General features: G+C 38.7%; 1 protein-coding gene across 2 annotated transcripts in view; it reads right to left on the bottom strand.

Moving 5' to 3' along the window:
- Positions 1-22258, bottom strand: part of SH3BP2 (SH3 domain binding protein 2) — a 29293-nt gene extending 7035 nt beyond the window's left edge. The window contains exons 1-6 of one of the 2 annotated variants that reach the window (XM_031060099.1): positions 22147-22258; positions 4355-4494; positions 3219-3321; positions 1434-1551; positions 789-859; positions 338-426 (exon numbers count right to left, since the gene is read on the bottom strand). In XM_031060099.1, the coding sequence (XP_030915959.1) occupies positions 338-426; positions 789-859; positions 1434-1551; positions 3219-3321; positions 4355-4493 (520 nt within the window). In that variant the 5' untranslated portion in view covers position 4494; positions 22147-22258. Of the gene's footprint in view, positions 1-337; positions 427-788; positions 860-1433; positions 1552-3218; positions 3322-4354; positions 4495-9950; positions 10119-22146 lie in introns of those variants that run through there. The other variant, XM_005424723.2, reaches the window with a different exon arrangement.
- Between the last annotated feature and the right edge of the window lie 1731 nt (positions 22259-23989).

Genomic DNA, 23989 nt, shown 5'->3' with positions numbered 1-23989 from the left:
TCAAGGAAAGATTTCTCATGTTGGTTTTCATAAACATATTTCTTGACTAGGAACTCAGTTGCTGAAATATGCTGTGAATGCCTACCTGACAGGCTTTCTGTCTCACTTTTAATTAACCTTCTTAAAGGATCTGAAATTCTTTAGTTTATTTGTACCAACAGTTAATGGCACAGAATACCTGCTGCTGATTTAAAACTACAACAGATATACACCTTGTAAAAAACCACCAGTTACAAACTGGATCAGTTTACTTAAGCTATGGGAATAATTCCTGCAGAATTCAGAAGAAATAAATAAGAAACAAGAAGTCTTATTTATCAGTGTCTGAATTTGTCACCTTCATTATCTGCTGAATGATGGGAATACTTGATGTCAATGGGACGTTCCACTGAGCCATAGAAACTGTCTGCATCAGAACCAGAGTCACTGCAAGAGAAAAGACAGAGTTACTTCTGTTTAGCAGGACTGCAGCACTGGAAAGGAATGCTGGAAAAGCAGAAGCAATCTGTTCCTATTTCCCAATTAACAGTCAGATATGTTGTTGCTATCTTTTGAAAGATTTCATTTCTTTTATACAAAGCTGACATTGAAAGTGCTCTTTGTTTAAAGATCTGGGTTTTTCTTCATATTCTTTAAAGTATAAATTGGGAAGGGATTTTCCTCTTGGGTCTTACTGGGCCTGTTCTTATTTAACAGGAGTTACTTGTAGGTGCAAAAAACCTGAAACACCACTGTAAAGAGCAAGTGCAAAAGGGATAAAAAAGCCAATAAAGAATAAGGGTTTATACCTAAATTCTGTTATTATTTCTTTCTTCTCATGGTAGTGACCAATTTCCCTTCTCAAGGATAGCATCCAATTCTAAACAAAAATAAAAATGCAACATTCAACACATGAATTTTTAAATCATTAAATGCAGATGTACCTTGTCCTCTGTAAGATCAGAGTAACTGTGCAGGGAACATACATTGAAACAGTATTTATCCATTGCTTTTTTATTGAAAACACTCAGCAGTCAAATGTTTTGACTAGCTAAAATGCTGTAGGAACCTACTGAAGTAGCTTTGCAAATTTCAGGCTGTTATTCTTAAAGCCAGATACATATTCAGAGTATGTTTACATGTGAGAGATTTCACTGAACAGTTTTCAGAATTTATTAAAGTCTTACGTATCATTACTTTTTCCTTAGTGAAAAATAAATATGGAATATTTATGAAATATGGAGAACCCCATTTAGTATGTCACAGCCATTCCCTAAATTACAACTTAAATTAACATTAAGTTAATAGTTAAAACTTCAGACATGATTTTCAGAGGAGCCCAAAGAACCAGGTATACAAATTTCAGCAGCATTTCCAGTTCATTTAGATTTTAGGGAAGTCCAGGATTCTCTTTTTGCTTCAAGGAAAATGCTATTGCAAAAGAAGAAAGTTACCTTTCTTTCATCTTCAGAAGAAGCTGAAAAAAACCACGTCCTGTGCTTCTTGCTTATGTGAACTAACTTGAAAGGAAACACATTGCTTGATGTTGTCTCCTCAGCTGCCCGCATCACCCTGACAAACAGAGCAACCAATACAGAAACACCTTCATCTAGAGGTAATGCTGCTATGCAGGGCATAAACACTGACAGAAAGCAGTTTCATTGACCAGTTTTGCCTTGTGGAAAATATCCCCAAGCCCAGAAAATCACCACAGAAATGCCCATTTGTGCATCTGCAGTACTTCTCCATTACTGTGGTAGAAGGGACAATGCAAAAGGAAGAGCACTTGTTAATCCCCCAGCCAGACCTTTATAAACAGCTGTTTGACCTGTTCAAGAGTTAATGAATCACACTCATTCATAAGCATCACACACTGAAAGTGGTACTCAGGGTGCTTGTTTCAGGACCCCTACTCAGGGCCCTTATTTCAAGAAGTCACTATTTCAGAAGAGAAATCAAAACACATTTCCCATGATAAAAAGGAAAAACTAATAATAAAAGCAAACTTCATTTTACACATTTCCCTTATAAACACTTTCTTGCACATTTTTTTATTTTAAAACAAGCATAACTTAACTGCTTTCTTTTTTGTATGTGTAAGGAATTTTTTCATTTGGGGCTCCTAAGGGGGAAAACTCTAAAAATCCCTTATGCAACTACTCAATCTAACAATGCTTTCAGTTCAAATTCTTTTTCAATAATGTTTGTCTGTGCCTTATACTAATCAAGACCGGCTCCTTATTCCAACCAAGGTCTCTACAAGGCTGCTAGAATGAAGATACATAAAAAGGAATGAACAGTCTCTAGCATTTACAGATTCCATGGTATTGTTCACATTCATGTGGATAGCAGAAACTGGTCTCATGACAAAATTACAGTGTGGGTTTCTTCTACAAATTAATCTTGAATTTTTAATTAGCTACAATGTTACCAAGTGCATTGCCTTAAAAACATGTCATTGTCTTGCTCTGCTGGAAAAGCTCTCAATCTAAGAAAAGTAATTCCTCGTTCCATAACTCTGAGAACATTATACAGTACAAGACATACATATACAAATACCATGAAATTGCAGTGGTTAGGATCAATACAGTGATATTTCTCTACATGTCCTCTATCTCATTAAACATTTCTTGGCATCAATTTCAACAGCAATTCCCTAAAGTTAGGCTGGACTTGTATTGGTAGGCCTTGTACTTCTGCTGCATTCAAATTCTGCCAGCACTGGCTAACTTGAAAGCCATATATTCTTGTCTTCAACGTGCAAAGTAAATATTAAGATTAAAAATGTGTAGTGAAATGAGTCAGATACTTTGCACATGCATTTTCTTATTTAGCAGTCTGTAGTTGATACAGTTTCAACACTAACTGCAGTTGCTGAACTAGTAACTCCATAAATTTTCTCTTCTGATTCCTTTCTGGTCACTACAGAACAAAGAAGGTCTGTCTGAAAGAATCCACATCTATCTGCATGTGCAGTTTGCATTAATCAGTAACAGGAGCAAGGTCATTGCCATTCAAACAGCTTTACTGGTTAAATTTCAGAAAAAGAAGGCTATCCACTCACCAAGCAGGAAATGTCATATATACAATTTGAAAGGAATACATTTCTTGGAATCTGAGATCAATGCTTAACCCAAACAACAGATGTAGCTGTGCTTAACTTCATTAGAAATGAAACCCACAGCCCTTAGCATTAAGTAGGAGGAGCTTGGGTGTTTAACAACTTCCTTGGCACTTACCTGTTGTAACCTTTCAAAGAAAATGCACCCTGGGGAGATGCAGATGTGCTGCTCTTAAAATAATAAATACATCCCTCGTGGATAATCACAAATCTCAGTGGCCCTGAAAGGATAAAAAGTGATCAAAATATAAATCCAAGGGCAGCAGAACAACTAGAACCTCTTAGCATGTATAGAATTATTGTTTAAGACCTTAGTAATCATATGAATCACTGTAAATGAGCACAAACAAGTGACAGCTCACTGATGATCAGTCACCCAGGGAAGCTGTCCATTTGCAGAGTTTCAGCACTAAGGGTAATATTGGATTCCCTGCAGCTGATCTGAAAACTTCAAAAGAAGCCTCAGAGACTGCAGGCCTGACCTCCACCTGTGCTCCTTTATTAGTGGAATAAGCAATAGCAGCAAGGCAGCCACATGATACAAACACATATTTACATCCATCCCCAAACCCTTATCTCCCTCTCTTCTTTCACCTCAAGTACATAATCCTGCCAATAAAATGATATCCCGTTTTCTTCTTTTGAAAGAAGCCAATACTCCTTCCTTTATCAAAGGCAGTAATCTTTGTCCTTAACTATATAAGTACTATTTCAGTATAAACAGGGATACCAAATGAATAGCATATATATAAACCCAAAATATGAACTTTTCCCCATGTAAATAGACACTGATTTCAGAAGAAATTACTGTTAAGTACAGCCCAATGTTGGCAGTGAGAAAATTTCCATTTCACAACAGCAGTGGGAGATAGGAATATTTTTTCCAGTACAGAATAACCAACTGGAAAAAAAAAAAAAGCTGAGTACTAGCTTCTCTCAGAAAAGAGTATTTGAAATCAATACATATCCTGGGAATCTGTTTGTCTTGAAAACCTTACTTGTGAAGGACTTGACAAGAGAACCAAACCAGCAAAATAAAATCAACCACAACAAATATTATCTAAGATTTAAAGTTGCAAAACAATTAAAGGACAATCTTTCGATATGAGTCTTTCATACATATATTCCAGTAAAATTGTATTCCAATACAAAGTAGAAGAACAGCTTCAACAGTCTGCTAACACGAAATCTGTTACTGGGCCCAGAGGCAATCATTTAAAACATTTAATTTAGTTAAAACTTCATTCAACTTACACTTCAGGATCTGCAGCTGGGTGCCTCCTTTTTTATGAAGATACCCTGACTTGGTGACTCCTCCAGGCATTGTCAGAAGGTTTTGTGCTCCAATTGCCTTCATTGGGACTGGCCAGACCTGCTCCTGCGAGGCCATCATTCTGCAATTTAGAATAATTAAAAACAGCTTAAAACTCGGATTTACTTTAAGGAATGAGTACTGAGAAGCAAAGCTTGTTTCCTTAAACAAGCTTTCCAAACAACTAATGTGGTTCAGCACTCAAGAATGTAACACAGACAGGGTGTTCAAAGATTCCAGGAACTTTGTAATGTATAAAAAAACGTGGTGCAAAAAGCCCCGATTTATTTTTATACAGCTCTCAAAAGTGATTGACAGTTGTTGAAACAAAGAAAAAGTGCTTAGTAAATGGTGCTTAAGTATTTATGTTTTAAAAATACTCCAGATAACACTGCAAGACTTAATCAGGCAGGTGACTGGAAATAAAATCGGTTTCTTCTCCCAAGTGCCACATGACACACATATATACAGAAAATGTCATTTTCTGTGCAACAAGGGAACAAGGTTTAGTAACTGCAGCATCCAATACTACTTACTCCTGATATTTACATGTTTTATTCTTTAACTAAAAGGATTAGTATATAATCTCATACTGTATGTTACATGTGACAGCACAGTGTGCAAATGAAGGTATTCTCAGATTCCTGCAGGCTTCCATTTGATTTATATATCAATTATTTATGTAATGCTCCACCAAGCATCTCTGCAGTTAGCACTCCTTCTGCTGTCATCTTAAACCAAATAGATTAGTTTCTGAGGTAGCAACTTATTCTGATACATCATTATGAGCCCTTTCTTTCTTCATCTACTAACAGAACTAGGCTAAAAATCCTACTGTGTCATGGGGAAAAGAAAACACATGTGGATAGAATGGGAATTTTGACCTAGACATAAAAGGGTCTGTTACCTTCAGATGTAGGGCTAGAGACCTTTGCTGGTAAAAGACAAACTAATGATGTTCCAGTTAATTAGTTTCTGATAAAGGAATGATGGTTTAGAACTGAAAAGCTTTCAGTGCAGGACTGAAATTTAATGATCTTGTTCGTTTCTCCTTTTCCCAAAAGGGACAGTAAGGGAGGTAAATTGTGAGGCTCAGCGCAGAACCCAAGAGTCTCAGCACAACACCCTACCCAAGCACTTGCCCCTCCAACCTAAAGTGGCTTTTTCCATTCTGAAAAGAATAAGGAAGTGTTTCAGATTTGCTGAGGTACAACAGCAAAGTATGTATCCATTGTATGGGTTAGGGAAAACAGAAATGCAAGTCAGTGGATCTTGCACTTGGGATCAGTTTAGGATTTAGATCTGTTTGCTGTTTGGTGATGACTCGTGTGAGAAAGGGTAGAAATTCCTAACAATTTCTACCAGGAGAGTTTAAACTAAATTAAATTCTCTAGCCAGCCTAGAAGACTTAATCACAAAAATTAGGTTTTGGTGTCCAGTGTTATGAAGCAGATACAGCCAGAGAAGATGGGATCCAAGGCCCTAAAAAGGCTCCCATAGCAGACACGTCAAGACACCATGGTATCCCAATTTTCCCCCTGGACCTCCCTGCTCACCAAAAAGTAAGCTGCTTTTGTTCTACTCAGCTATATCCTTCCTTCTGCTGTTTCCTCCCTGTTCTTATTAAATGACTGAGATCTTTCCAAGCTGAGTTATTTCCTCCTCCTCCACATGAAATTTCTAGCAACAGCAATATGTCCAAAATGGAGCTACTAGTGTATTTTAAGCTTTTAAGAATAAAAATGAAAAAATAGTAGCAGAAGGTAACATCCCCCCTGCCCCCCTAAATCCTTCAAATTATTTCTCCACATCTTGCAGAAAAGTTGAAGAGAGGGAAATGGAGAGTGTTGCCCAGCTGGCTGCTGACGCCAAACCACATGGATACTGCTAAGAGTGATTTCCTTGAAATAAGGATTGCAAAGGCAACTCCTGGGCTTATTCTTTTAAGAATACACATCACAGTGTTTAACCATTAGAACTTAAGTTACTTCAGTCTTTTTCTAGTTATCTTCAGAAAATAGACTAAGTAAAAATGAAACCTTCTCATTCAGATGAATATATTCTGATGCTACTTTTCCAATGTTAGTCCCAATGCCATCCAAGAGTTTCATGTTCATCTTAGGTCTTCCAATCCTCTGTATCTTTACTACAAAGAACAAAAGAAAGGACTGAAGCACCCAGTGCATGGTGTGAAACTATTTCAGTGCTCTGCATGTAGGCTGAAAACCTATCAGAAGAGGCAGAGTTCAAGGTCTCAGAGAAGTTATCCAAAACAACCAGTAAGCTGAAATTTCTAGGAAGCCAAAGTCAAACACTGGCACTAAGTATATGGCACCCTAGGTAAATACAGAAAGCAGAAATATTTGTTCTGGTCATGTTTGCCTTCTATAGGGGAGTGCAGCAGTCAGACTACTCACTAAAGCATGTCTGGATAGGCATTATCTCCTCTACCTTAAAAGACAGATCTTAAGGCAGACAGGAAAGAAAACTATGGAAACAGAAAAAAAATTAATCCATTTCTACAGTGTGCTGACTATGGGATTTACCTGACAGGAAAGGACAGCTGAGTATCAGGTTCTGCTTCCCCTTTTCACAAAAATTTCTTATTTTTGGCTACTTACTATAAAACAGTCCTGAAAACAGAGACCAAAATGTGGAACTTCCCCAGTCCAGCAAAGTGAATAAAAGAAGTGAGTAAAAGGAGACACAGCTGAAATCCATGACATCAAGTACAGATTACATGAACTAAAGAGCCCACCTAATGCACCAGGCTTTTCAACAGATTTAGAGGCAGCTAAGCCTATTATCTGGATTTCAGTGTGGCTTATAACACTCCCCATCATATCTGTACACTCCTCAAGAACTTTCATTTGCAGGAACATGGCAGACACTTAGGGAAGACTTCAGTATTCTGAGATGAAATCTTTCACTTATGCTGCTAAAATGCATTTAAGTACTTTGACTCTAGACCTAATCTGATTTTTCTTCTTTTCTTGACTGTAGAAAACAGTTCTGTAAGGACAAATGTTGCTATTTTACATCACACTGCTGGGAGAAAGCTGTCAACACAAACCTAACTTCAGAATTTTTATTGTAGGGGTGGGAGAGAAGGAAAAAATGGAAGCTCAAAGATTTTTGTGGTCTTAGCATCTATGGTATGGTGGCCTTTAGCTCACTGAATGGTTCCTTCAGCTCTTGATATTCCTGTTCTAACCTCTTTAACAGATTACATCAAGAACAGATGGATGTTGCATTACCAGGTAGGTGCCATAGCAGTCACTGAAGTCACTGTTAACTTTGGCATCACTGAGAACAGAGGGACATTTCCCAGTTGTTTCTTATGCAGTCACATTCTTACACTACAATCCAAAGCCCCAATTACAGATTTTCACCTCTGGTGCATTGGAGAGCCTCTTCCACAGGGCTGACAACCAAATTAACAGAAAGGGCTCACTCAGTGCAGCCAAAGCTCCTTCTGACACTGGTCCTCTCTCACAAACAGAAGGCAACATCCCCCAGGCATTGTTTGGTGAAAGCTTCTAGTTACAGCTACACACTTTATTTCTCTTCTCACTCACCAAGGAACTAGATATACATAGTTTTTAATTTTTAAATCAGTTTTCCCACCAAGTCCCAAACCCACTGCATGTGGCTATTGAATTAATCTTCTCCCCCACTGAATGGAACCCTCTGAACAAGAAGAGGATGGCAGCAGGGAAAGGTCTTGCATCACTTTTTTCTCAGGTGATCCCTGTGACAATTCTATGCCTGGGAGGGAGATGAAAGGCCCTGCAGTGTAGCAGGAGAAATAGTAGAACAGCAGTTTCTAGGATGTGCTTTATCGTTCAAGGGTGCTTTTGGAAAGACAGAATGGTGCAATCAACACTCTGGAGCATGATACAGAGCTTATATAATCACTATTGTAACTCCTTCTTATATACAAACTGGTCCAACAGACTGAAAACCAAATCAGTTTGCAGTGTATTGCTTATGTATCAGTAAAGTCAGCCCAAGTCTACCACATCACTATACTTTTCTCAAACACTATCACAATGAGCCAGTTTTTATTCCAAAGTACCCGAAAGTTAAACAGCATGAATAAAAGTGAATTCACACACTTCATCTCATAACCAGGACAGGGCCAGTCAGATACAGAAGTGTTTTCTGAATCATAGCACTGCTACCAAGTTCAAACTCTGAATGGAAAGCAGACCTCTGTTATTGTGTAGCAGATAAATGTATACATCTGTGAAGCAATTTTAATCTATCCCTCACTCAGTAGATAGAGAACAGCTAGACTGGAGGCTAGGGCATAACTTTACAGGCTGAAAGTCCCTCCATGAATAAAAGTGAAATTCTGCCAGGTTAAAAATCTGGATTACATTGTAAAAGAACACTTACCCTTCTTGGCCCTAAGAGCTATTGGCATTCATCCCAATTAGAGCAAATACAAGTTGATTCAATTAAGGATTGCATCCTGGAAGAGCCCTCAGTTCTTGCTTAACTTCAGCAGAATATATAGCAGATGTGATCATCTCCACATCTTGCAGTATATAGGCAAAAAAAATATTACCCTCTTCTCTGAGACTACAGCTGCCAATAGTTGTTTTAAAAGTTCTCACTTGTTATAATAACATTTATGATCTGGCCCTGTTTGGTCATGCTGGAAAAAACAAAAAACCAGCCTCCAAAGCTGCAGCACAGAAAGTAAACCTGATCTGAATTTGTAACAATGCTCTCTATGCCAACTACATCTGAGAACTTTTACAACTGTAATCTCATAACCTCTAGTCCTTAAATTTTACATGGAAGTAAAACCTAGCTAAGCCAGATGCTAGTTTACCTCTGAATATATAACTTCCAAATAATATGACATATATAATACATAATTTACAGAAATGAATGTATTCTTCAAATCATGCAGAGGGAGACTGAAGTACCAGGCTGTACCAAAAATGAGGCAGCATTACACACTGCAGAACAGGAAGAGTTTCCCCTCTATGCTCTCAGCAATTCTGAGTTGGAATGATTTCTCTGATTCAACCATCTAAACATTTACCATCTGTTCTTAAAACTGCTTTCTGCAGTATTATCAGGTCTCTTGTCTATTTATTAACCATTCTCCAGTACTTCTGAAATAGTTTTCCATATCTCTCCTACTTTTTTTGGTTACACATTCCATTTCTTAATACCTCTAACAGCCCCTTTCACAATACTCTCTCAGAAAGATTAATAGCACAGTACAAACACTGAAGTAAAAAAAAATCTTACAAGACAAAGGGAACAGAGAAATAAGCCCGACTGAAATACACTGTAAAACTAAGTTTATTCTCTTAACTTGCTTCAACTTGCTTTTCTTTTCTGACAAGTTTTCAACCAACACCCAACTCATCTCTTCCCACTCCAATTCTTTATCATTTAATTTTCTGCACGAGTTAAAAGTATTTTAGCTGAAATACTATATTCTACTCTTAGTTGCAGTCTGCTCTCGACCTGAAGGAGAAAAGATGACAGAAACACAAGGCACAAAACACTAACCTGGAGCCCTTGTCTGACCGACACATGGTTTTCCTGCAGCCAGTTCCACTGAACGATTGTTTCCTTTGAGATGACAAAGCCATCAACAACTTCTGACCCCTCTCAGGCATGGCAGGAACATCCCTGCGCTTCTCCCACCTTTGGGTACTCCCAGGTTGAAAGCCACAGCTGTAGCTGCCGTCTGCCCAGCACACAAAAGGAAAAGCAACCCTGGCCCAAGTGCTCGTGCATCTGCAGAGCTCTGTGGCCAAAAGTGACGCCGAGGCAATGACTTGTTTCCTTTGTCACTTCCTGTTTCCCCGCTGTCAGTGGCAGCGCTCTCTTTGTCAGATTTCCCAGCTTCCCAGAGAGGTTATAAATCAATTCCCACACAGCTCAATCGAGCTAGAGAGCAGAGGGGATTTTCCAGCGCTCACTTTCTTCCCACCCACCTTTCAATCAACCACTTTCCTATGGCAGAAAAAGAAAGTCGTCCGTTTTTCTCCTGATGTGCTCCAGCTCCCACACTGGCAGACACGGCTCAGAAGCGCTGCCTGTGCTCCTGAAGAGCCTGTGCCTCAGGTCCTTGCACTGCTCCACAGAACTGTAAGTGTTTAATCTGTCTTCTCTCCCACAGCTGGAGCTTGCCTTTCCCTCTTCAACCCTAGACAATCAAAATAGCCATCCTGAAAAATTCTGCTGCACAGACATGCTTTAGAGCAAGTCCTGCCTGTACGGTTAATGCTACACAAACCACAAAAGACAATAAAATTCAAATTCAAGAGTGCACAATTGCTCATAAGTATCACCAACTGATAATGAATAAATGCCATTGTTTTACACTTATTTTCATCTAGAGTTCTTAAAAGGATTCAAGTGTTTCACTGGCTTGTCTAAATTTAAAAACATTCCAGGCTCAAAAGTTTGAACAAGACGAAATCAACTAGCAAGTTTCAGAGTGATGCATGAAACATTTATAATTATGTCAGGCAAAGCTTACTTCACATATTTTTGGGGAAGCGGACATGAATCTGTATCCCAAAATAGAAGGAAGAAGTCTCCATACAATATCTCTTTTTGTAAACTACCCTACAGTCAAAGCATAAAAGAAAGTAATATTTCAGATACTGCTCACAGCTGCATAGGTTAGAAAAACAGCTCTCTCACCACAGAGCACCCATTGCGCTCCTTCCACTGCCAGGCTCTATGGGAAGGGAAACTGAACCATAAATCCACAGACCTGTTGTTAGCCAAAAGGATCCACATATCAGAACACAAGATCCCTCTTCAACAAGGATCAATACCCAGTTGTCTCAGTGGCTTGATAGATTTTTCACACAGAAAGTGATTACAGAGGACTAAGCTCAGTGGCTTGTGAATTAAATGCGCTTGCTTTATTTGTTACAGTATCAGTTACCCATTTAGGGCACTGCCCTAAATCTGTCTTTCCTCCCTCAGTTCTCTGTTAAATAAGCATACTCTGCTAAGTCTGCATTAGCATCTTCGCAAGCTGTTTCTCTAACTTAGTAAAAAAATAGATTTAGAACGACAGCACTTGAGCATATGCAACACTGGAAAAAACCCTTCAGTTCCTCTTTCCCTTTCCTGATGTGACACACCTCAGTCCTGGTTTTCCCCTCCAAACTCCACAACTTCTAGTACCACGCTCTTTGGCCCCAACAGTCTCATAAAACCATGCCTCCATCATCCAACACACGTTCCTGAGGTACTGCTTTTGCCCTCTAACCTTTCTCATGCTGTGCTCCCTCTTTCTTCATTTTAGTACTCAGAAATGCAGCAGAATTCTTCATTTCAAGTTCCAAGATCCCATTTCGACTTCTCTGGTGATTTCAAACACTATCAAGATGTTCCCAGAATCAGAACAGAAGATAATTCACACACACACACTAGAGCAGGTGTTCCACCAAGGAACAACCAAAGTTTAGATGTGCCACAGTTTTGGGAGACTGAAAATTCAGTTTAGCTTTCTGGACCAAACATTCACCAGAAGGATTGTATTTCAAAATTGCAAATAAGGAATCTGAAAAGACATGAAATCTTTATGGATTTGATTGACATGTCTGCCAGGGAAGTGAAAGAGTATTAAATATATCCTCCTTCACAAAGCAAAACTTTATTATGCATGGACCTTTGGTATAAGGTTTTCAGATTAATCTTCATTTGTCCCCATGAAATCAGTGGTGAGAAGCAGCCTTGCACCAAGCTAGCCTAGGGAGAATTTCACTCCAAAAGAGATACTCCATTTTTTTAATGGTATAAGCTAATCACTCAGCCTTAAAAGGAAGAACCAAAGCATCTGAAACCAACACTTGAATTTCACTCCAGCAGGGCTGCTGCCTGAGGAAATCAGCCAGTCCTCCCTGCCACTGTCAGGAGCAGCTTCTGCTGGCAGCCCAAAGCAATCCTACCAACCATTAGTTAATGGGATGTGGGGGCACAAACACATCTGGCAGAACACTGTCCTTGCTGGTTTAAACTCACCACAGGGTCTCACCACAGGGCTGAGCTCTGTCTGCAGCAGGAGCACTTCCTCTTGCTGACAAATTTACAGGAAACTGCAAGAATGGACTGCAAATAAAAGCAGCACAACAAGAGCACAGCAACAGGCAAGGCAGAAAAATCAACAAAGCACTAAAAAAATTAAAATAGCATGAAAAACACTTTCTGTCAGCTGCAGCAAGTCAGCTCAGTAGTTAAGTTCCACTCAGAATAATGTAAGGTTTCATACATTATCTATTTCCACAGAAGGCCACAGTATAATAAGGCATTAAGAAAGTAAGGGATGAACAGAATGTGAACTTAGTTTGAGTTGGAGTAGATTATTAGAGGTTTTATTATTTTATTAATTCTACCAAACTAGCTTAGTCTCAAGTTTCTAGATGGCAGTGGAAACACAGCCATTTTATTGAGAGATAATGTATTTGTCAGCTGCATGCTTCACAACTGCAGATTGTAGAAGAGCAAGTGCAAATTACTGAATCCATCTATTAAGTAGGGCAATCTTGTGAAAATACAAATAAGTATCCATCAGAATTACTTCTGCTGGCTGAACTGCATTATTATCTTTGCAAAAAAAAAGAAAAAAAAATCAGCAACATGGAGAAGAAATGAGACCACAACTTCCAAAAATCCTCCTTCAATGTCAAAAGAACTCCTATACTTTAAATTTCCACCATCATCCCTTCCTTCAGCTTACTTCAGAGGACACAAACAAGTCCTAATAATATTTTTACTTATTTGTTACATATACTTAAAATAGGTAACTGAAGTCTTGATAATATATATTCAATTGAATATATATCCAGTAAACACTTAAAAGCTTCCAAGTTTCTACTTATACCCCAGCAGCTCTCAGGTTCTGAACAGCTAGAGACATATTGTTGGCTTGGAACTTCAAAAAATGCCAGCCAACACCAGTCTGCAATAAAAAGCCATATCTCAGAGAATGAGCATATCAATTTTAAAACAAAGTTGTAACTTTTCAAGATTGTTTCATCAAACAGTTTGGCACACATCCTAGAAGATGATAGCATGATTTTGATTTTGGGATACAGTTAATGTCATATATTGCTCAAATGTCCATAAATCAAAGTACAGCCACAAAGTACTTGTAGTTTATGCATAGCTTCCAAAAAAGCAAATTAGATTGAGCAGCTGGAAGACAAGAACCATCCGCAATCTCTCAATATAAGAACACTATTATTTAACAGATTCATTTACGCCAGCCAGCATTGAAAAATAATGCAAGACTTGATACTAATATATTACCGGGCTCCTCACTCCCAGAAAGACAGTGGGGGGCTGGAGTGTGTCCAGAGAAGGGCAGTGGAGCTGGGGAAGGGTCTGGAGCACCAGTCCTGTGAGGAGCAGCTGAGGGTGTTTAGCCTGGAGAAAAGGAGGCTCAGGAGACCTCAGTGCCTCCATTCCCTTCCAGGAGGTCATAGCCAGGTGAGGGTCGGTCTCTTCTCCCAGGCACCAAGGAACAGGGTGTGAGGAAACAGCCCCAGGTTGTGCCAGGGGAGATTTAGGTTGGATATTTGGAAAATGTTCTTCACAGAAAGGGTTGTCAAGCATTGGAATGGGCTGCCAAGGGAAGTGGTGGAGTCACCATCCCTGGAGGTGTTTAAAGAATGTGGATGTGGCACTTGGGGACATGGTTTAGTGGTGAACTAGGTTGACAGTTAAGACTCAATGATCTTAGAGGTCTTCTGCACCCTAAATGGTTCTATCAAATAAGGATTGAATTAAGATCAGTACAGCTGTTCCAGCATAATTTTAGATGTTGGCAATTTTGTTATGTGTAGCTTTTCACATTTCACAGATTTCTACTGAATCCAAAGGCCCCTCAAAACCCCAGGGAGTTAACTGGGTCAAGTCTGTGCCAGTCAGATCACACCAGCAACATTTGGAATAAACAACACTTACAGTAGAAGGCAACTCCCAAAGATAATTTGCTGCCTTTTGCTTATTTTTATTATAAATTCAGATACATTACAAACACTCCATTTCCATTTACTATTGAAAATAGATGAACGCATTCTTTGTTCCTCTTAACTGTTATTTATATACAAGGTCCTCAGACAAAAGACTGTAAATGCCACTATGGCTGTGATTAACTGCTCTTTCATCAGTGCTTGTAGAACAATTTAAAATAGAACATTGGTTTAAAAATTATGTAACTAGCAGAAGTACAAACATGATTGTCAAGATCCTACTCCTGAAGACAGCTGCAAAGGGAGTTTCCCCAAAAACACACAGATACTGAAAGTGGGAATTTCCACAAGACATTTATTTCCTTGGCAGAAATTTTCACTTCCAACAAATTTACTGCTAGGCTGGTTTGTGATTAACTGCACACACTTCTATCACTAAGGTACTCAAAACTGATCAATTAGGAAGCACTGTTGGACACTAAAATAATTTCTGCCTGGATGTCAAAACAGTTTTAAGCATTTTAGCTGGTGGACCACTGAACTTTAGTAAAAGTAACATCTAACTAAAGGATTTTAGAAATGCATAGGAAGTAGTCAAATATTTATGAATGATTTTAAAGCATATCTGACAGGTACATTTAACCAGCAGGTATCTTGCCATATGAAGTTAAGTCTGTTGTTAGGAAGTATTTTTTCTGCTTTCCTAGAATCTTACTTATATTGATTTAAAGTACATCAAGTGTCCAAAGGGGAAAAAAAGAAGAAAAGAGATTTAATTTTTTCTGCTATTAAGGCCTTTTTGCAAGATATAAACATCCATGAATTCATTGTATACATTGTAAGCTTGTACAAGACTAATGTAACTGAGATCCAAGACTATTACAGCTAAAGAAAGTATTGTTGATGCAAATCAACAATAAAATTACTGAACATAAGCAATTTTAAAACATTCCTGCAGTTGGATATTAAAACCAACAAAACCACATAAAGCTTGTAATGTCCTTTTGAGTGTCTATCAACAAAAAATGCAGTGAATAAATTCATAAAAACACTGACCTCAATAACAAGCTACTAATTCAATCCTAAACAAATGCAGCAAGCCCTGGTTTACAGAAAGCATTTGGTCATGTCATCTGTGAGTCCTTCAAGCCTGTGTTTCCCTCTCCTGGTGGCTGCAGGAACCTTAGAGTTAAGCAAATATACCTCTTCACGCAAATGGCTGCAGCCAGCACCAAAGAGGAAGCTCAAAGTCAGCTAGACCCTGAAAAAACAATACAAACCAAAACAAAGATTTTCTATTTTTGTTTTGCTTGTATAGAGACTTTGGATACAATTTAAAGACACAGTGTAACTGCAAAGACTCTCTGTACCACACTGCTCTACAACACAGTAGGTGGTGCTGGGTTTTAAATAATTATGCAGCGAAGCATCTCACAGTTTGCTGTTCTCAGACTTGGAAACTCTGACTGTGAACCAGAATATCCAAATAAGCTAATAACCATGCAAGTGTGATTTATAGAATTAGAAGGTCCAGCTGGGTTGTATTACTGATGGACTGTCCCCACCTCCAGCACCTTTGAAGCTCCTTGTGCTCCAAGCCTCATGCAGGTAAGTAGGTGCACCAGAAACATGGATTCTTTGTTTTAAATCCCAATATGAACTTCTCCAGAGGATGTGGTAAAGCATAAGTATCTTACCACTTACACAAAACACTGGATCAAAGGACTGAAACAGGTAAGGGCGTGGTGTACAATAACTAGAATTTAAGGCTACTGTGTACCTTGTCACTTAGGTCAATATTACCTTTGGTTTTTTTTTAACAAGCACCAGAAAGAAGAAACTCTGTAAGCTCATGCTTACTTTCTGCAAAAGATGAATTAAATTATAAAAATCATGCGTAGCTGGGATTTTAGGTGAAGATTTTAAAATTGAAACAAGTGTACACTGCAAAGCTGCTCTAGAAAGACAGCAGTAAAGAAACACTTTTAACCTGGAGTATATGAGAGGGAACAGTCAACTCATATCACATAAAATAACTATAAAAATGTATAATCTCATCCAATAAGTTTCATTTACAAGATAATTTGGACAATGACCTTTTCTATTATCATTTCTCTATGGAAATCACTACTTCCTTCAGAAGGATGACTAAAAAGAAAGAAATTCAGTCCCCCTAAAGCTTGTTTAAATTAACTCCAACAGCAAGGATTAGCCTGAGATTGACTCAAGTCTCCAGAGTTGTAGAACTGTACTCAAATGAGAGTTCACACAGGGCTATTTTCCAGCACAGAAGAGACTCATATGCAGTATTTAATAAGATATGAAGAACAACAGTAATATTTTACACCACAAACCAGTTTGCCTAATCAAACATATTACTGCCATGGTGCCACAAGTTTGCAGCAAGGTTCTAAATAGGTACAAACCCCCAGCATGATATTATGAAAATAATGAACCCCTGACAGTAAGATAAGGCAAGGATCTAAAACCCAAATTCTAGATTTTTACTTCCATCTGACCTTGATGTCACATAGCTCTTCTCAAATCAGCTTCTTTTCCAACCTGTCCTATATGTCAAGACCTTATAAAGGTGTTTATAAGAGTATAACTCCTATATTCTGGAGAGAGGACTTCAGAACACTGCATATAATGGGAATGGATGCAATGGTACTGCACATGTGAATCACAACCTTTCCTAGATTGGTAATTATTAATATTTCAGAGAAAGAAAGCAAAGAAGAAAAAAAGAAGCACTGTAACACATCTCACAATCTCATACAGTGAGATTGAAAACTGTGATTGAAAAACTGGAAATACAGAAATCCATCTCAGATTCCAAGACCTCAGTCTCTAGCACTTCAAAATTACTCCAATAAGCCCCTGAGGTGCAAATTCTTAGGCTAGAAGAATATTCTATATCTGTGCCAAGTTCTTACACTCATCTGCAAGCTCTCCTTGGATCTGACTCTATACAGCTATTCCTACTGTCCCATTAAGGGAGATAAAAAAAGAGTTTGTAAATGGGAACACTCATTTTAAAAGATACTTTCATTTCCTTCCCATCAACACTTTTAAAATTATTACAGACAAAATTTGAATCTAACAGGAGCCTGGAATATTTTACATCCACTCTACAGTCTAATTAGAATATTCCCTCTACTCTTTTAATTTGAAGATACTTCTGGGCACCACATTAACCTATCCTATTGTAGAGAACTTGCTTATTTCCAAATCCTTTCTCAAACACCTTATAGCACTGCCTATTCTTTCCATTCTCATGGTCACAAAGATGGTCCAAAGGTCATTTGTCTGATCCCTGGCCTCACTGACTTTCCACCACTGAAACTAAATTTTCTTTATTACAGACTGAAAAGAAACATGCACACACACACATATAGAAATAAATATATCTACAGTTCTTAAGGAAATGGTGTGTGTTCTGAATGTCAGCAGTCCTATTCTTGGCAGGATGAGTTACAAAGAATACATTGCCTTTGTGCACCATTCTTTTTTATAGTTTCCTTGAAAAGCTCTCTCAAAACAGTGCATCCATACTCTTTACAGAGGTGACCTGGTTATGACAGAAGGGCTCCTTCACAACCCCCAAAATCTTACATTTATGCACTGCCTGGAATGAACAGTCATTATGTCCAGGGAGTCTGTATAGCAATCTTTCATTTCCAGGTTTTGGTTCTACACAGAATTTATATGGAGCACATAACATTTCCAGCAAAAGCTTTTGCAAGATTTACAGATTCTCCTCCTGCTATACACATCCTAGATATTCTTAAGGCATTCTAAATACAAATCACTTCTTGTACACAATGAAGAGTTGAAGCTGGATTTCACTTGCACAAAGGAAATTCAGAAATTTAGGTCAGTGGGATTGGTCCTGTGTCAACCAAAGTAATCAAACCTGACATCTTTGTATAGTAAACAGAATAGTTCATCTAGACCCAAGCCAAACAACATCACAGATGCATTGATTCAGCTGTGGGCATTACTGTTACCACAAAACAAAAGATCTACAAAAGCTCAACTTTACAGGAGGAAAATACTCTTTCTGCACATTTAAAAATATTTAATGCTATTTGTAGTATTTTATTTAGTATATAAAATCATACAGACTGATCCACTTAACATCCTCTAAAAAACTGCACATAATAACTCTATCAAAGTGCAGCTGCACTTTGTTAATTGTTTATCTCTACAGCCATAAAAAGAGCTCTCAGCTTTGGAGCTGTACCAAAAAGCATTAAGTGTCCAAACATTTTGGACAGAGTGTTTTTGGACTCTCTGTTCAAAAAGCCTCCTCCTCTTCCAGAACCTATGTGACAATCTTTCATGCATTCTAGTCACTTATTTTTAAATAGGAAGACACTATATCAATTAAACACATTTCCAAGATACAACAGAGCTAATTTCCAATTTCTGTCAGCTACATCTCCAACAGATCAAAATCTATCAAGCCCAACACTTCAAACTACAATTATCCCGTTACGTACTTGAAAAAAATTTGTCTACAAAATTTTATGAAAATTTTCTAAATTTGGCATCATCACAGATTAACAGAGATTGATATAATGACAAAATCATCGTGGGTCAGAGCCATTGCTCCAGTGTCACTTCCTCACCTGGGCAGTCTAGCCAGGAACCAGCAGCTGGCAGGGTACAATCAAGTGCAAAGACTGCACTACTTATAGTTTAACTGGATGTGGAAAAATAATCCTTTAGTCAGCAAGGACAAGAGAACTGTTGAAGATTCTTTCTACTTATTGTATACCTTGGAATTTTAAAGCTCACTTTTTTTGCTCCTTTTGAATGCTGTATTGTTTTTCTTTATTATTTTTCATTCCACTTTGCTGGAGATTTAATTGTTCAGTTAGAAATCACAAGCGATCTATTCCCCAAGACTCACCATTCATTTGAAATTTTGTCTGTTCTACAGAACACCATCATCCACCCTTTCACTCTAATACAACCTCCCTCTTTTTCTAGACCATTTTGCTGAAATGTGCAACATAAACCCATCAGACCATAGGTCACTAGGGTTAAACAGCAAATAGTGATACAGTTTATCCTCTTAACACAGGGTTATTAGGAACACATCAGGTCTATGATAGCTTTTTATGTGGACTAAAGCCTGAGTATCAGGCCAAGTTCATATTTGGTCTTTGCCTCCAAGTTGCTCAAAACCCTAAAATTCCAGCAATAAGAAACTAAGGAAAAGGAAGTCTGCCCAACGCCATAGCTACTAAGGACTGTGGGGAGACAACTTTCTCACAACTTCTGTTTCTCTAAGAATGACACTTCAAACTCCTGATTCATGTGTCAGGTGTGTTTCTTCCACACACCTTCTCAATTAGCACAGACCAGCAAGCACATTTAGAGCAAAATTCTGCTAAGGCCATGCACCTCATCTCCTAAGGGCTGTAAAAATTACAGAGCATGAATAACACGTGGCAAATTGCTCAGTATGTTCACTAGAAAGATAGAAATGGTGCAGGCACAGAAACATGGATTAATTAGAAGCATCTAATTAATATATTTCCTGCTATCTAAAATGGAAGAGAATACTCCAGGAAGGAAGGGAATTGTGTAAAGTTGCCAAACTGAGAGTTTCAATCAAAAGACTTCTGTTTGCTAGATTTCACAGCAAAGACACTGCTGCAAATCCCTTCTGCTTGGCTTACCAATAAGCAAAACCTGTCAATCAAATGACTGACACGTTCCTTGGAACAAGACCTCCAACCCAGAAGAAGAGACCCAGCTCCCACTTCAATTGCCCAGCAGAGAGATTACTACTACCCAGTAATTATTAAATACCATGACACTGTTGTAGCCCATTAGAACAGCAATTAGTACATCTTTAGTAATTAACAGATTTGTCACTAAGCCCTTGCCACCTGCCAACCCAATTCTGCTGGGGAGCCAAATCCACGAGTGCAAGTGCACAGGCGGCATCAGCAGCACTGTGACACCTTTCTCTGCCACTGCCACATCCTTCTACTCCTGACAGCCCTCTCATTCCTCTAGGACCAGTGCAGGAAGCAGAGGAGCCACCAAACACAACTGGGACAAACACAACTGCTGTGCCCTGAAGGAAGGGGGTTGCCATGCAGCCATGGAGAAACAGCCTGGCAGCAGAGGCACAGCAGGCACTGTGCCAACATGGCAGCTTCCAGACTTCATCACTTTGGGATCATCTAGCACTGTGTACATTTGCAAACGTGGTACTCCATCCTATCAGCGTTGTTTCCATCATTGTGAGAAAGCTTATCTGCACCTCAAAGCAAAAGATGGGAGATTCAACACATCCACACATCCCTCTGACAATGCTTCATTTGGCCTCTTCAGGTACTTGGATCAGTGGCATTCTGAACTAAAACCTTCTTCACAACAGCTGTACCATTTGCCAAGGGACAGAAATAAAGGCTTTCTCCTTTCTTTTTTCTTTTTTGGAGGTGGGGGGGAAAGAAGGCAGGAGACAGATGACTCACTAAGGCTTTGAGTATTGAAGGAAAAAAGAATTTCACTGTGAGTTCTTCCCATAACAGCTTCCCACAAATACAGTAATTTCCTCTATGTGGCTAGAGAATAGTTTGGCTATCCAACTCTGTTGTCCTAGTTTAAACATGGAGAGTACATTTAAAATATTCCTCTTTCCCTTCCAAATTTCCCATCCTCCCCCACTGCAGTCACACAGCAAGTATTTATCCAGCATAATCCCAGCAGTCTGCCATGCTTAATTTACTCCTGAGTAAGAATACCACACAAGCTTATGGATGGTGGGAGTGGAATACATTTGTGCCAGACTATGCATCATCTTATTATTTGTTTGGGCTCTCCTAAACCCAGGATGACAACTCTGTGGTATATAACTTCATTTTTTTTTTCAAGGTGGTTTTCTACTTCCAGGTCTTTAGGAGGAAGAAAACTACAAATCTTGCAGCAAGACTTGTGTGCCCTTCCTGCCATGGGTGTTTTTTCTTCTCAGAAAAGCCTTTCTGGTCAGCATTCTGATAAGTATATTCACCTAGTCCAAGTCTCCAGTTACATACTGAAGGTAAGGATTCTTTCCTAGACACCAAGCAGAGATTGCAGAGGACTGATTGTCCCGTGCTCCTGTACGTGGTACACCCACTTGGACAGCAAAAATTGTATTTCCCCACACAACATGTACAAAACTCTGTATAAACAAATCCCACTTCACTCACTTAAAATGCACAGTGCTTTGGAAACATGCCTACCTGGCACCACAGTGGAGTCTGATTAACTGACTGAAAAATTACAGTGGAAAGCTTGAATGTTTAAGCCTGGCTGATTAAAGGCAATTAACAGCTGCAGATGCTCAGCAGCTGTGCAAGTCAGGTCACTTTTTCACCCAAACATAGTTCAAAGTACCTTATTTTGATTAGTCAAGCTTACAGATCAGTTTTGGATTAGCTAATTATACGCTTTTCATCTGCCAGTAGGACCTGTAGGCTCATAGTCCAGGTTTCTTTGTGCTAAATTTCTCTTTACATCATTGTCAGGAAAAAAATAGAAAAAAAAAAGCTAATCTTTCTATCATTAGGTACAAATCAGAAGAGAAGAAAAGATGGGGAGCTTAGGGGTCTAAGGTGTAGTTTTATCAGTATAAGGAAATACCAGAAGCTGGCTTAAGCACACATACTTGGTGAAAACAGTGTGACCACAGGTCTGTGTAAAAGGTTTAGGAGACATTACACTTCATGAAATGCAAAGCCAGTGCTCAGCCATACCACAGCACTCTGAGATCAGAGATGCTCCACTTGAGGAAATAACTGTCCTGCAGTCCTCACGCATTGAACCAAAGTCTCTTCAGAGCTCCAGCTTGGTCTAGGAGAAACAAACAATTATGTGATATGTTGTAATAGAATTACTCTTAAGCAACATCAGGGTAATGATTTACTCATTTTAGTTTAGTAGTACTCTTTTTAGTTTTTAGTAGTTTAGTTCAGGGCTGTCACAAGATTAGAGACTAATAATCTAACCTCTGCAGCTTGGTGCAGGAACTAGCTCTGAAGGGTAACCATGGTCTGGTTTGAACACCAACCTCAGCATCTGGACACATGCAACTTCTGATGAAGTTAAGGGGAACTAGGTAGAGTTTGAGGTGGAATTTAAACCAAAACTTTTTGCTTTATAGTAGAGTTTTAACAAGTTTAACAAATACCCCAATAGAGAGATTGTCAGTCACCCAAGCTGAGGTTTAGAGTATGGTAAGTCTTGTAGAATCATGTAAGAGCTAATAAAACATGAGATGAAGGACCACTTCAAAGAGATTTTGGACTTGCAATAAGATTAACATGAAGATATTGAAAGAAACCACAAATAAAAAACTAACTGCTAATTCTATGAGTATTTTTAAAAAATCTTTACTTGTAATAACTACTGTTTCCAGAATGATGATTAATGTCTACCACTACAGTAGCTTAAGCTAAAATTAGAACAAGGAAACAAAGCTTCCTACAAAGCCACTATTTTTTTGTCTTACAAGGTATGTTTCACCAGACAGGACCCAGGTATTCACGACACTCTACTTCCACCTCTCTTCTTCCTTTTTCATTACTAAGCCATTTTTACATTAAAAATTAAAATTAGTAAAACATGCTTTTACACTATTAAAATTTGTTTCAGGATCTGAGATGTTGCCCTGAAGTGCTGCATTAGTAAAGGCAAAGTCATCTCAGTGACTGATTTCAGCAGAGTAAAGCTCTGCTGGAGAGTAGGAAGCTTATTTGTCTGGGGAAGAACTGAACATGGAAGTGGGAACTGACATGTTAAGTAGGATTTCCCTTTTCCAAGGGTTCCTGTTTTTTACTCTGCATACCTTTAAATGAAAAACTCAATGATAATAAAAGATGAAGCAGTCATTTCACATGAAGAGCATTCAGAATTAAGCTTTGCTTTTGTTTGATAATTAATTATTAAGTTGCACAGCACAGGTTCATGGTTCACCTAAATAGGAGTACTGCCAGCTAAACCAGACCTGACCTTATTTCCATCTGTTACAGCAGAATTACACCAAAAGGTGCAGTTCAGCTGGCTAACCTGAACAATGAGAAAGTATATTTACACTGATTAACAATGGAGTTCAGTGCACTGAAGTCCAATCTAAATTCACAATCTTGTCTTTTAAGAGAGAGAACCCATTCATGCAGACTCTATTTCCACCACCAGTATGGTTTTGTTTCATTTCCTTGACCATACAAGTACAAAGCTTAGGGATACTAAATTCTCCTACTTCCTTCTACAATTTGCTCCTCTCTCATTTACTTGGCGACACTTCAAAATGAGAAATCTTTTGCCTTTAGTCATGTCTGTTATGCACAAATCACCTTTCATGATGAGTCTTGCAGCACACTTCCCATCCTCTCTCTTCTGTCAACACTTGGACAAAGAAAGATCTCTGAGGCAGCAGCAGCTCCAGACACGCACACTGGTGCCACTGCCTCCCAGTCCTTTCTTTCCAAGTATTGCCAGAAGCAAGAACGAGGAATAACATTCCAACTCCAAATGCAGGTTGTTTTCCTACAGCAAGTTGGGACTAATCACCTAACTGGAACTTGGTAACCAGTCTTA

The sequence above is a fragment of the Geospiza fortis genome, unplaced genomic scaffold, assembly GCF_000277835.1.
Source record: "Geospiza fortis unplaced genomic scaffold, GeoFor_1.0 scaffold147, whole genome shotgun sequence".
Classification (NCBI taxonomy): domain Eukaryota; kingdom Metazoa; phylum Chordata; class Aves; order Passeriformes; family Thraupidae; genus Geospiza; species Geospiza fortis.
This window is presented reverse-complemented; position numbering and strand designations above follow the sequence as displayed.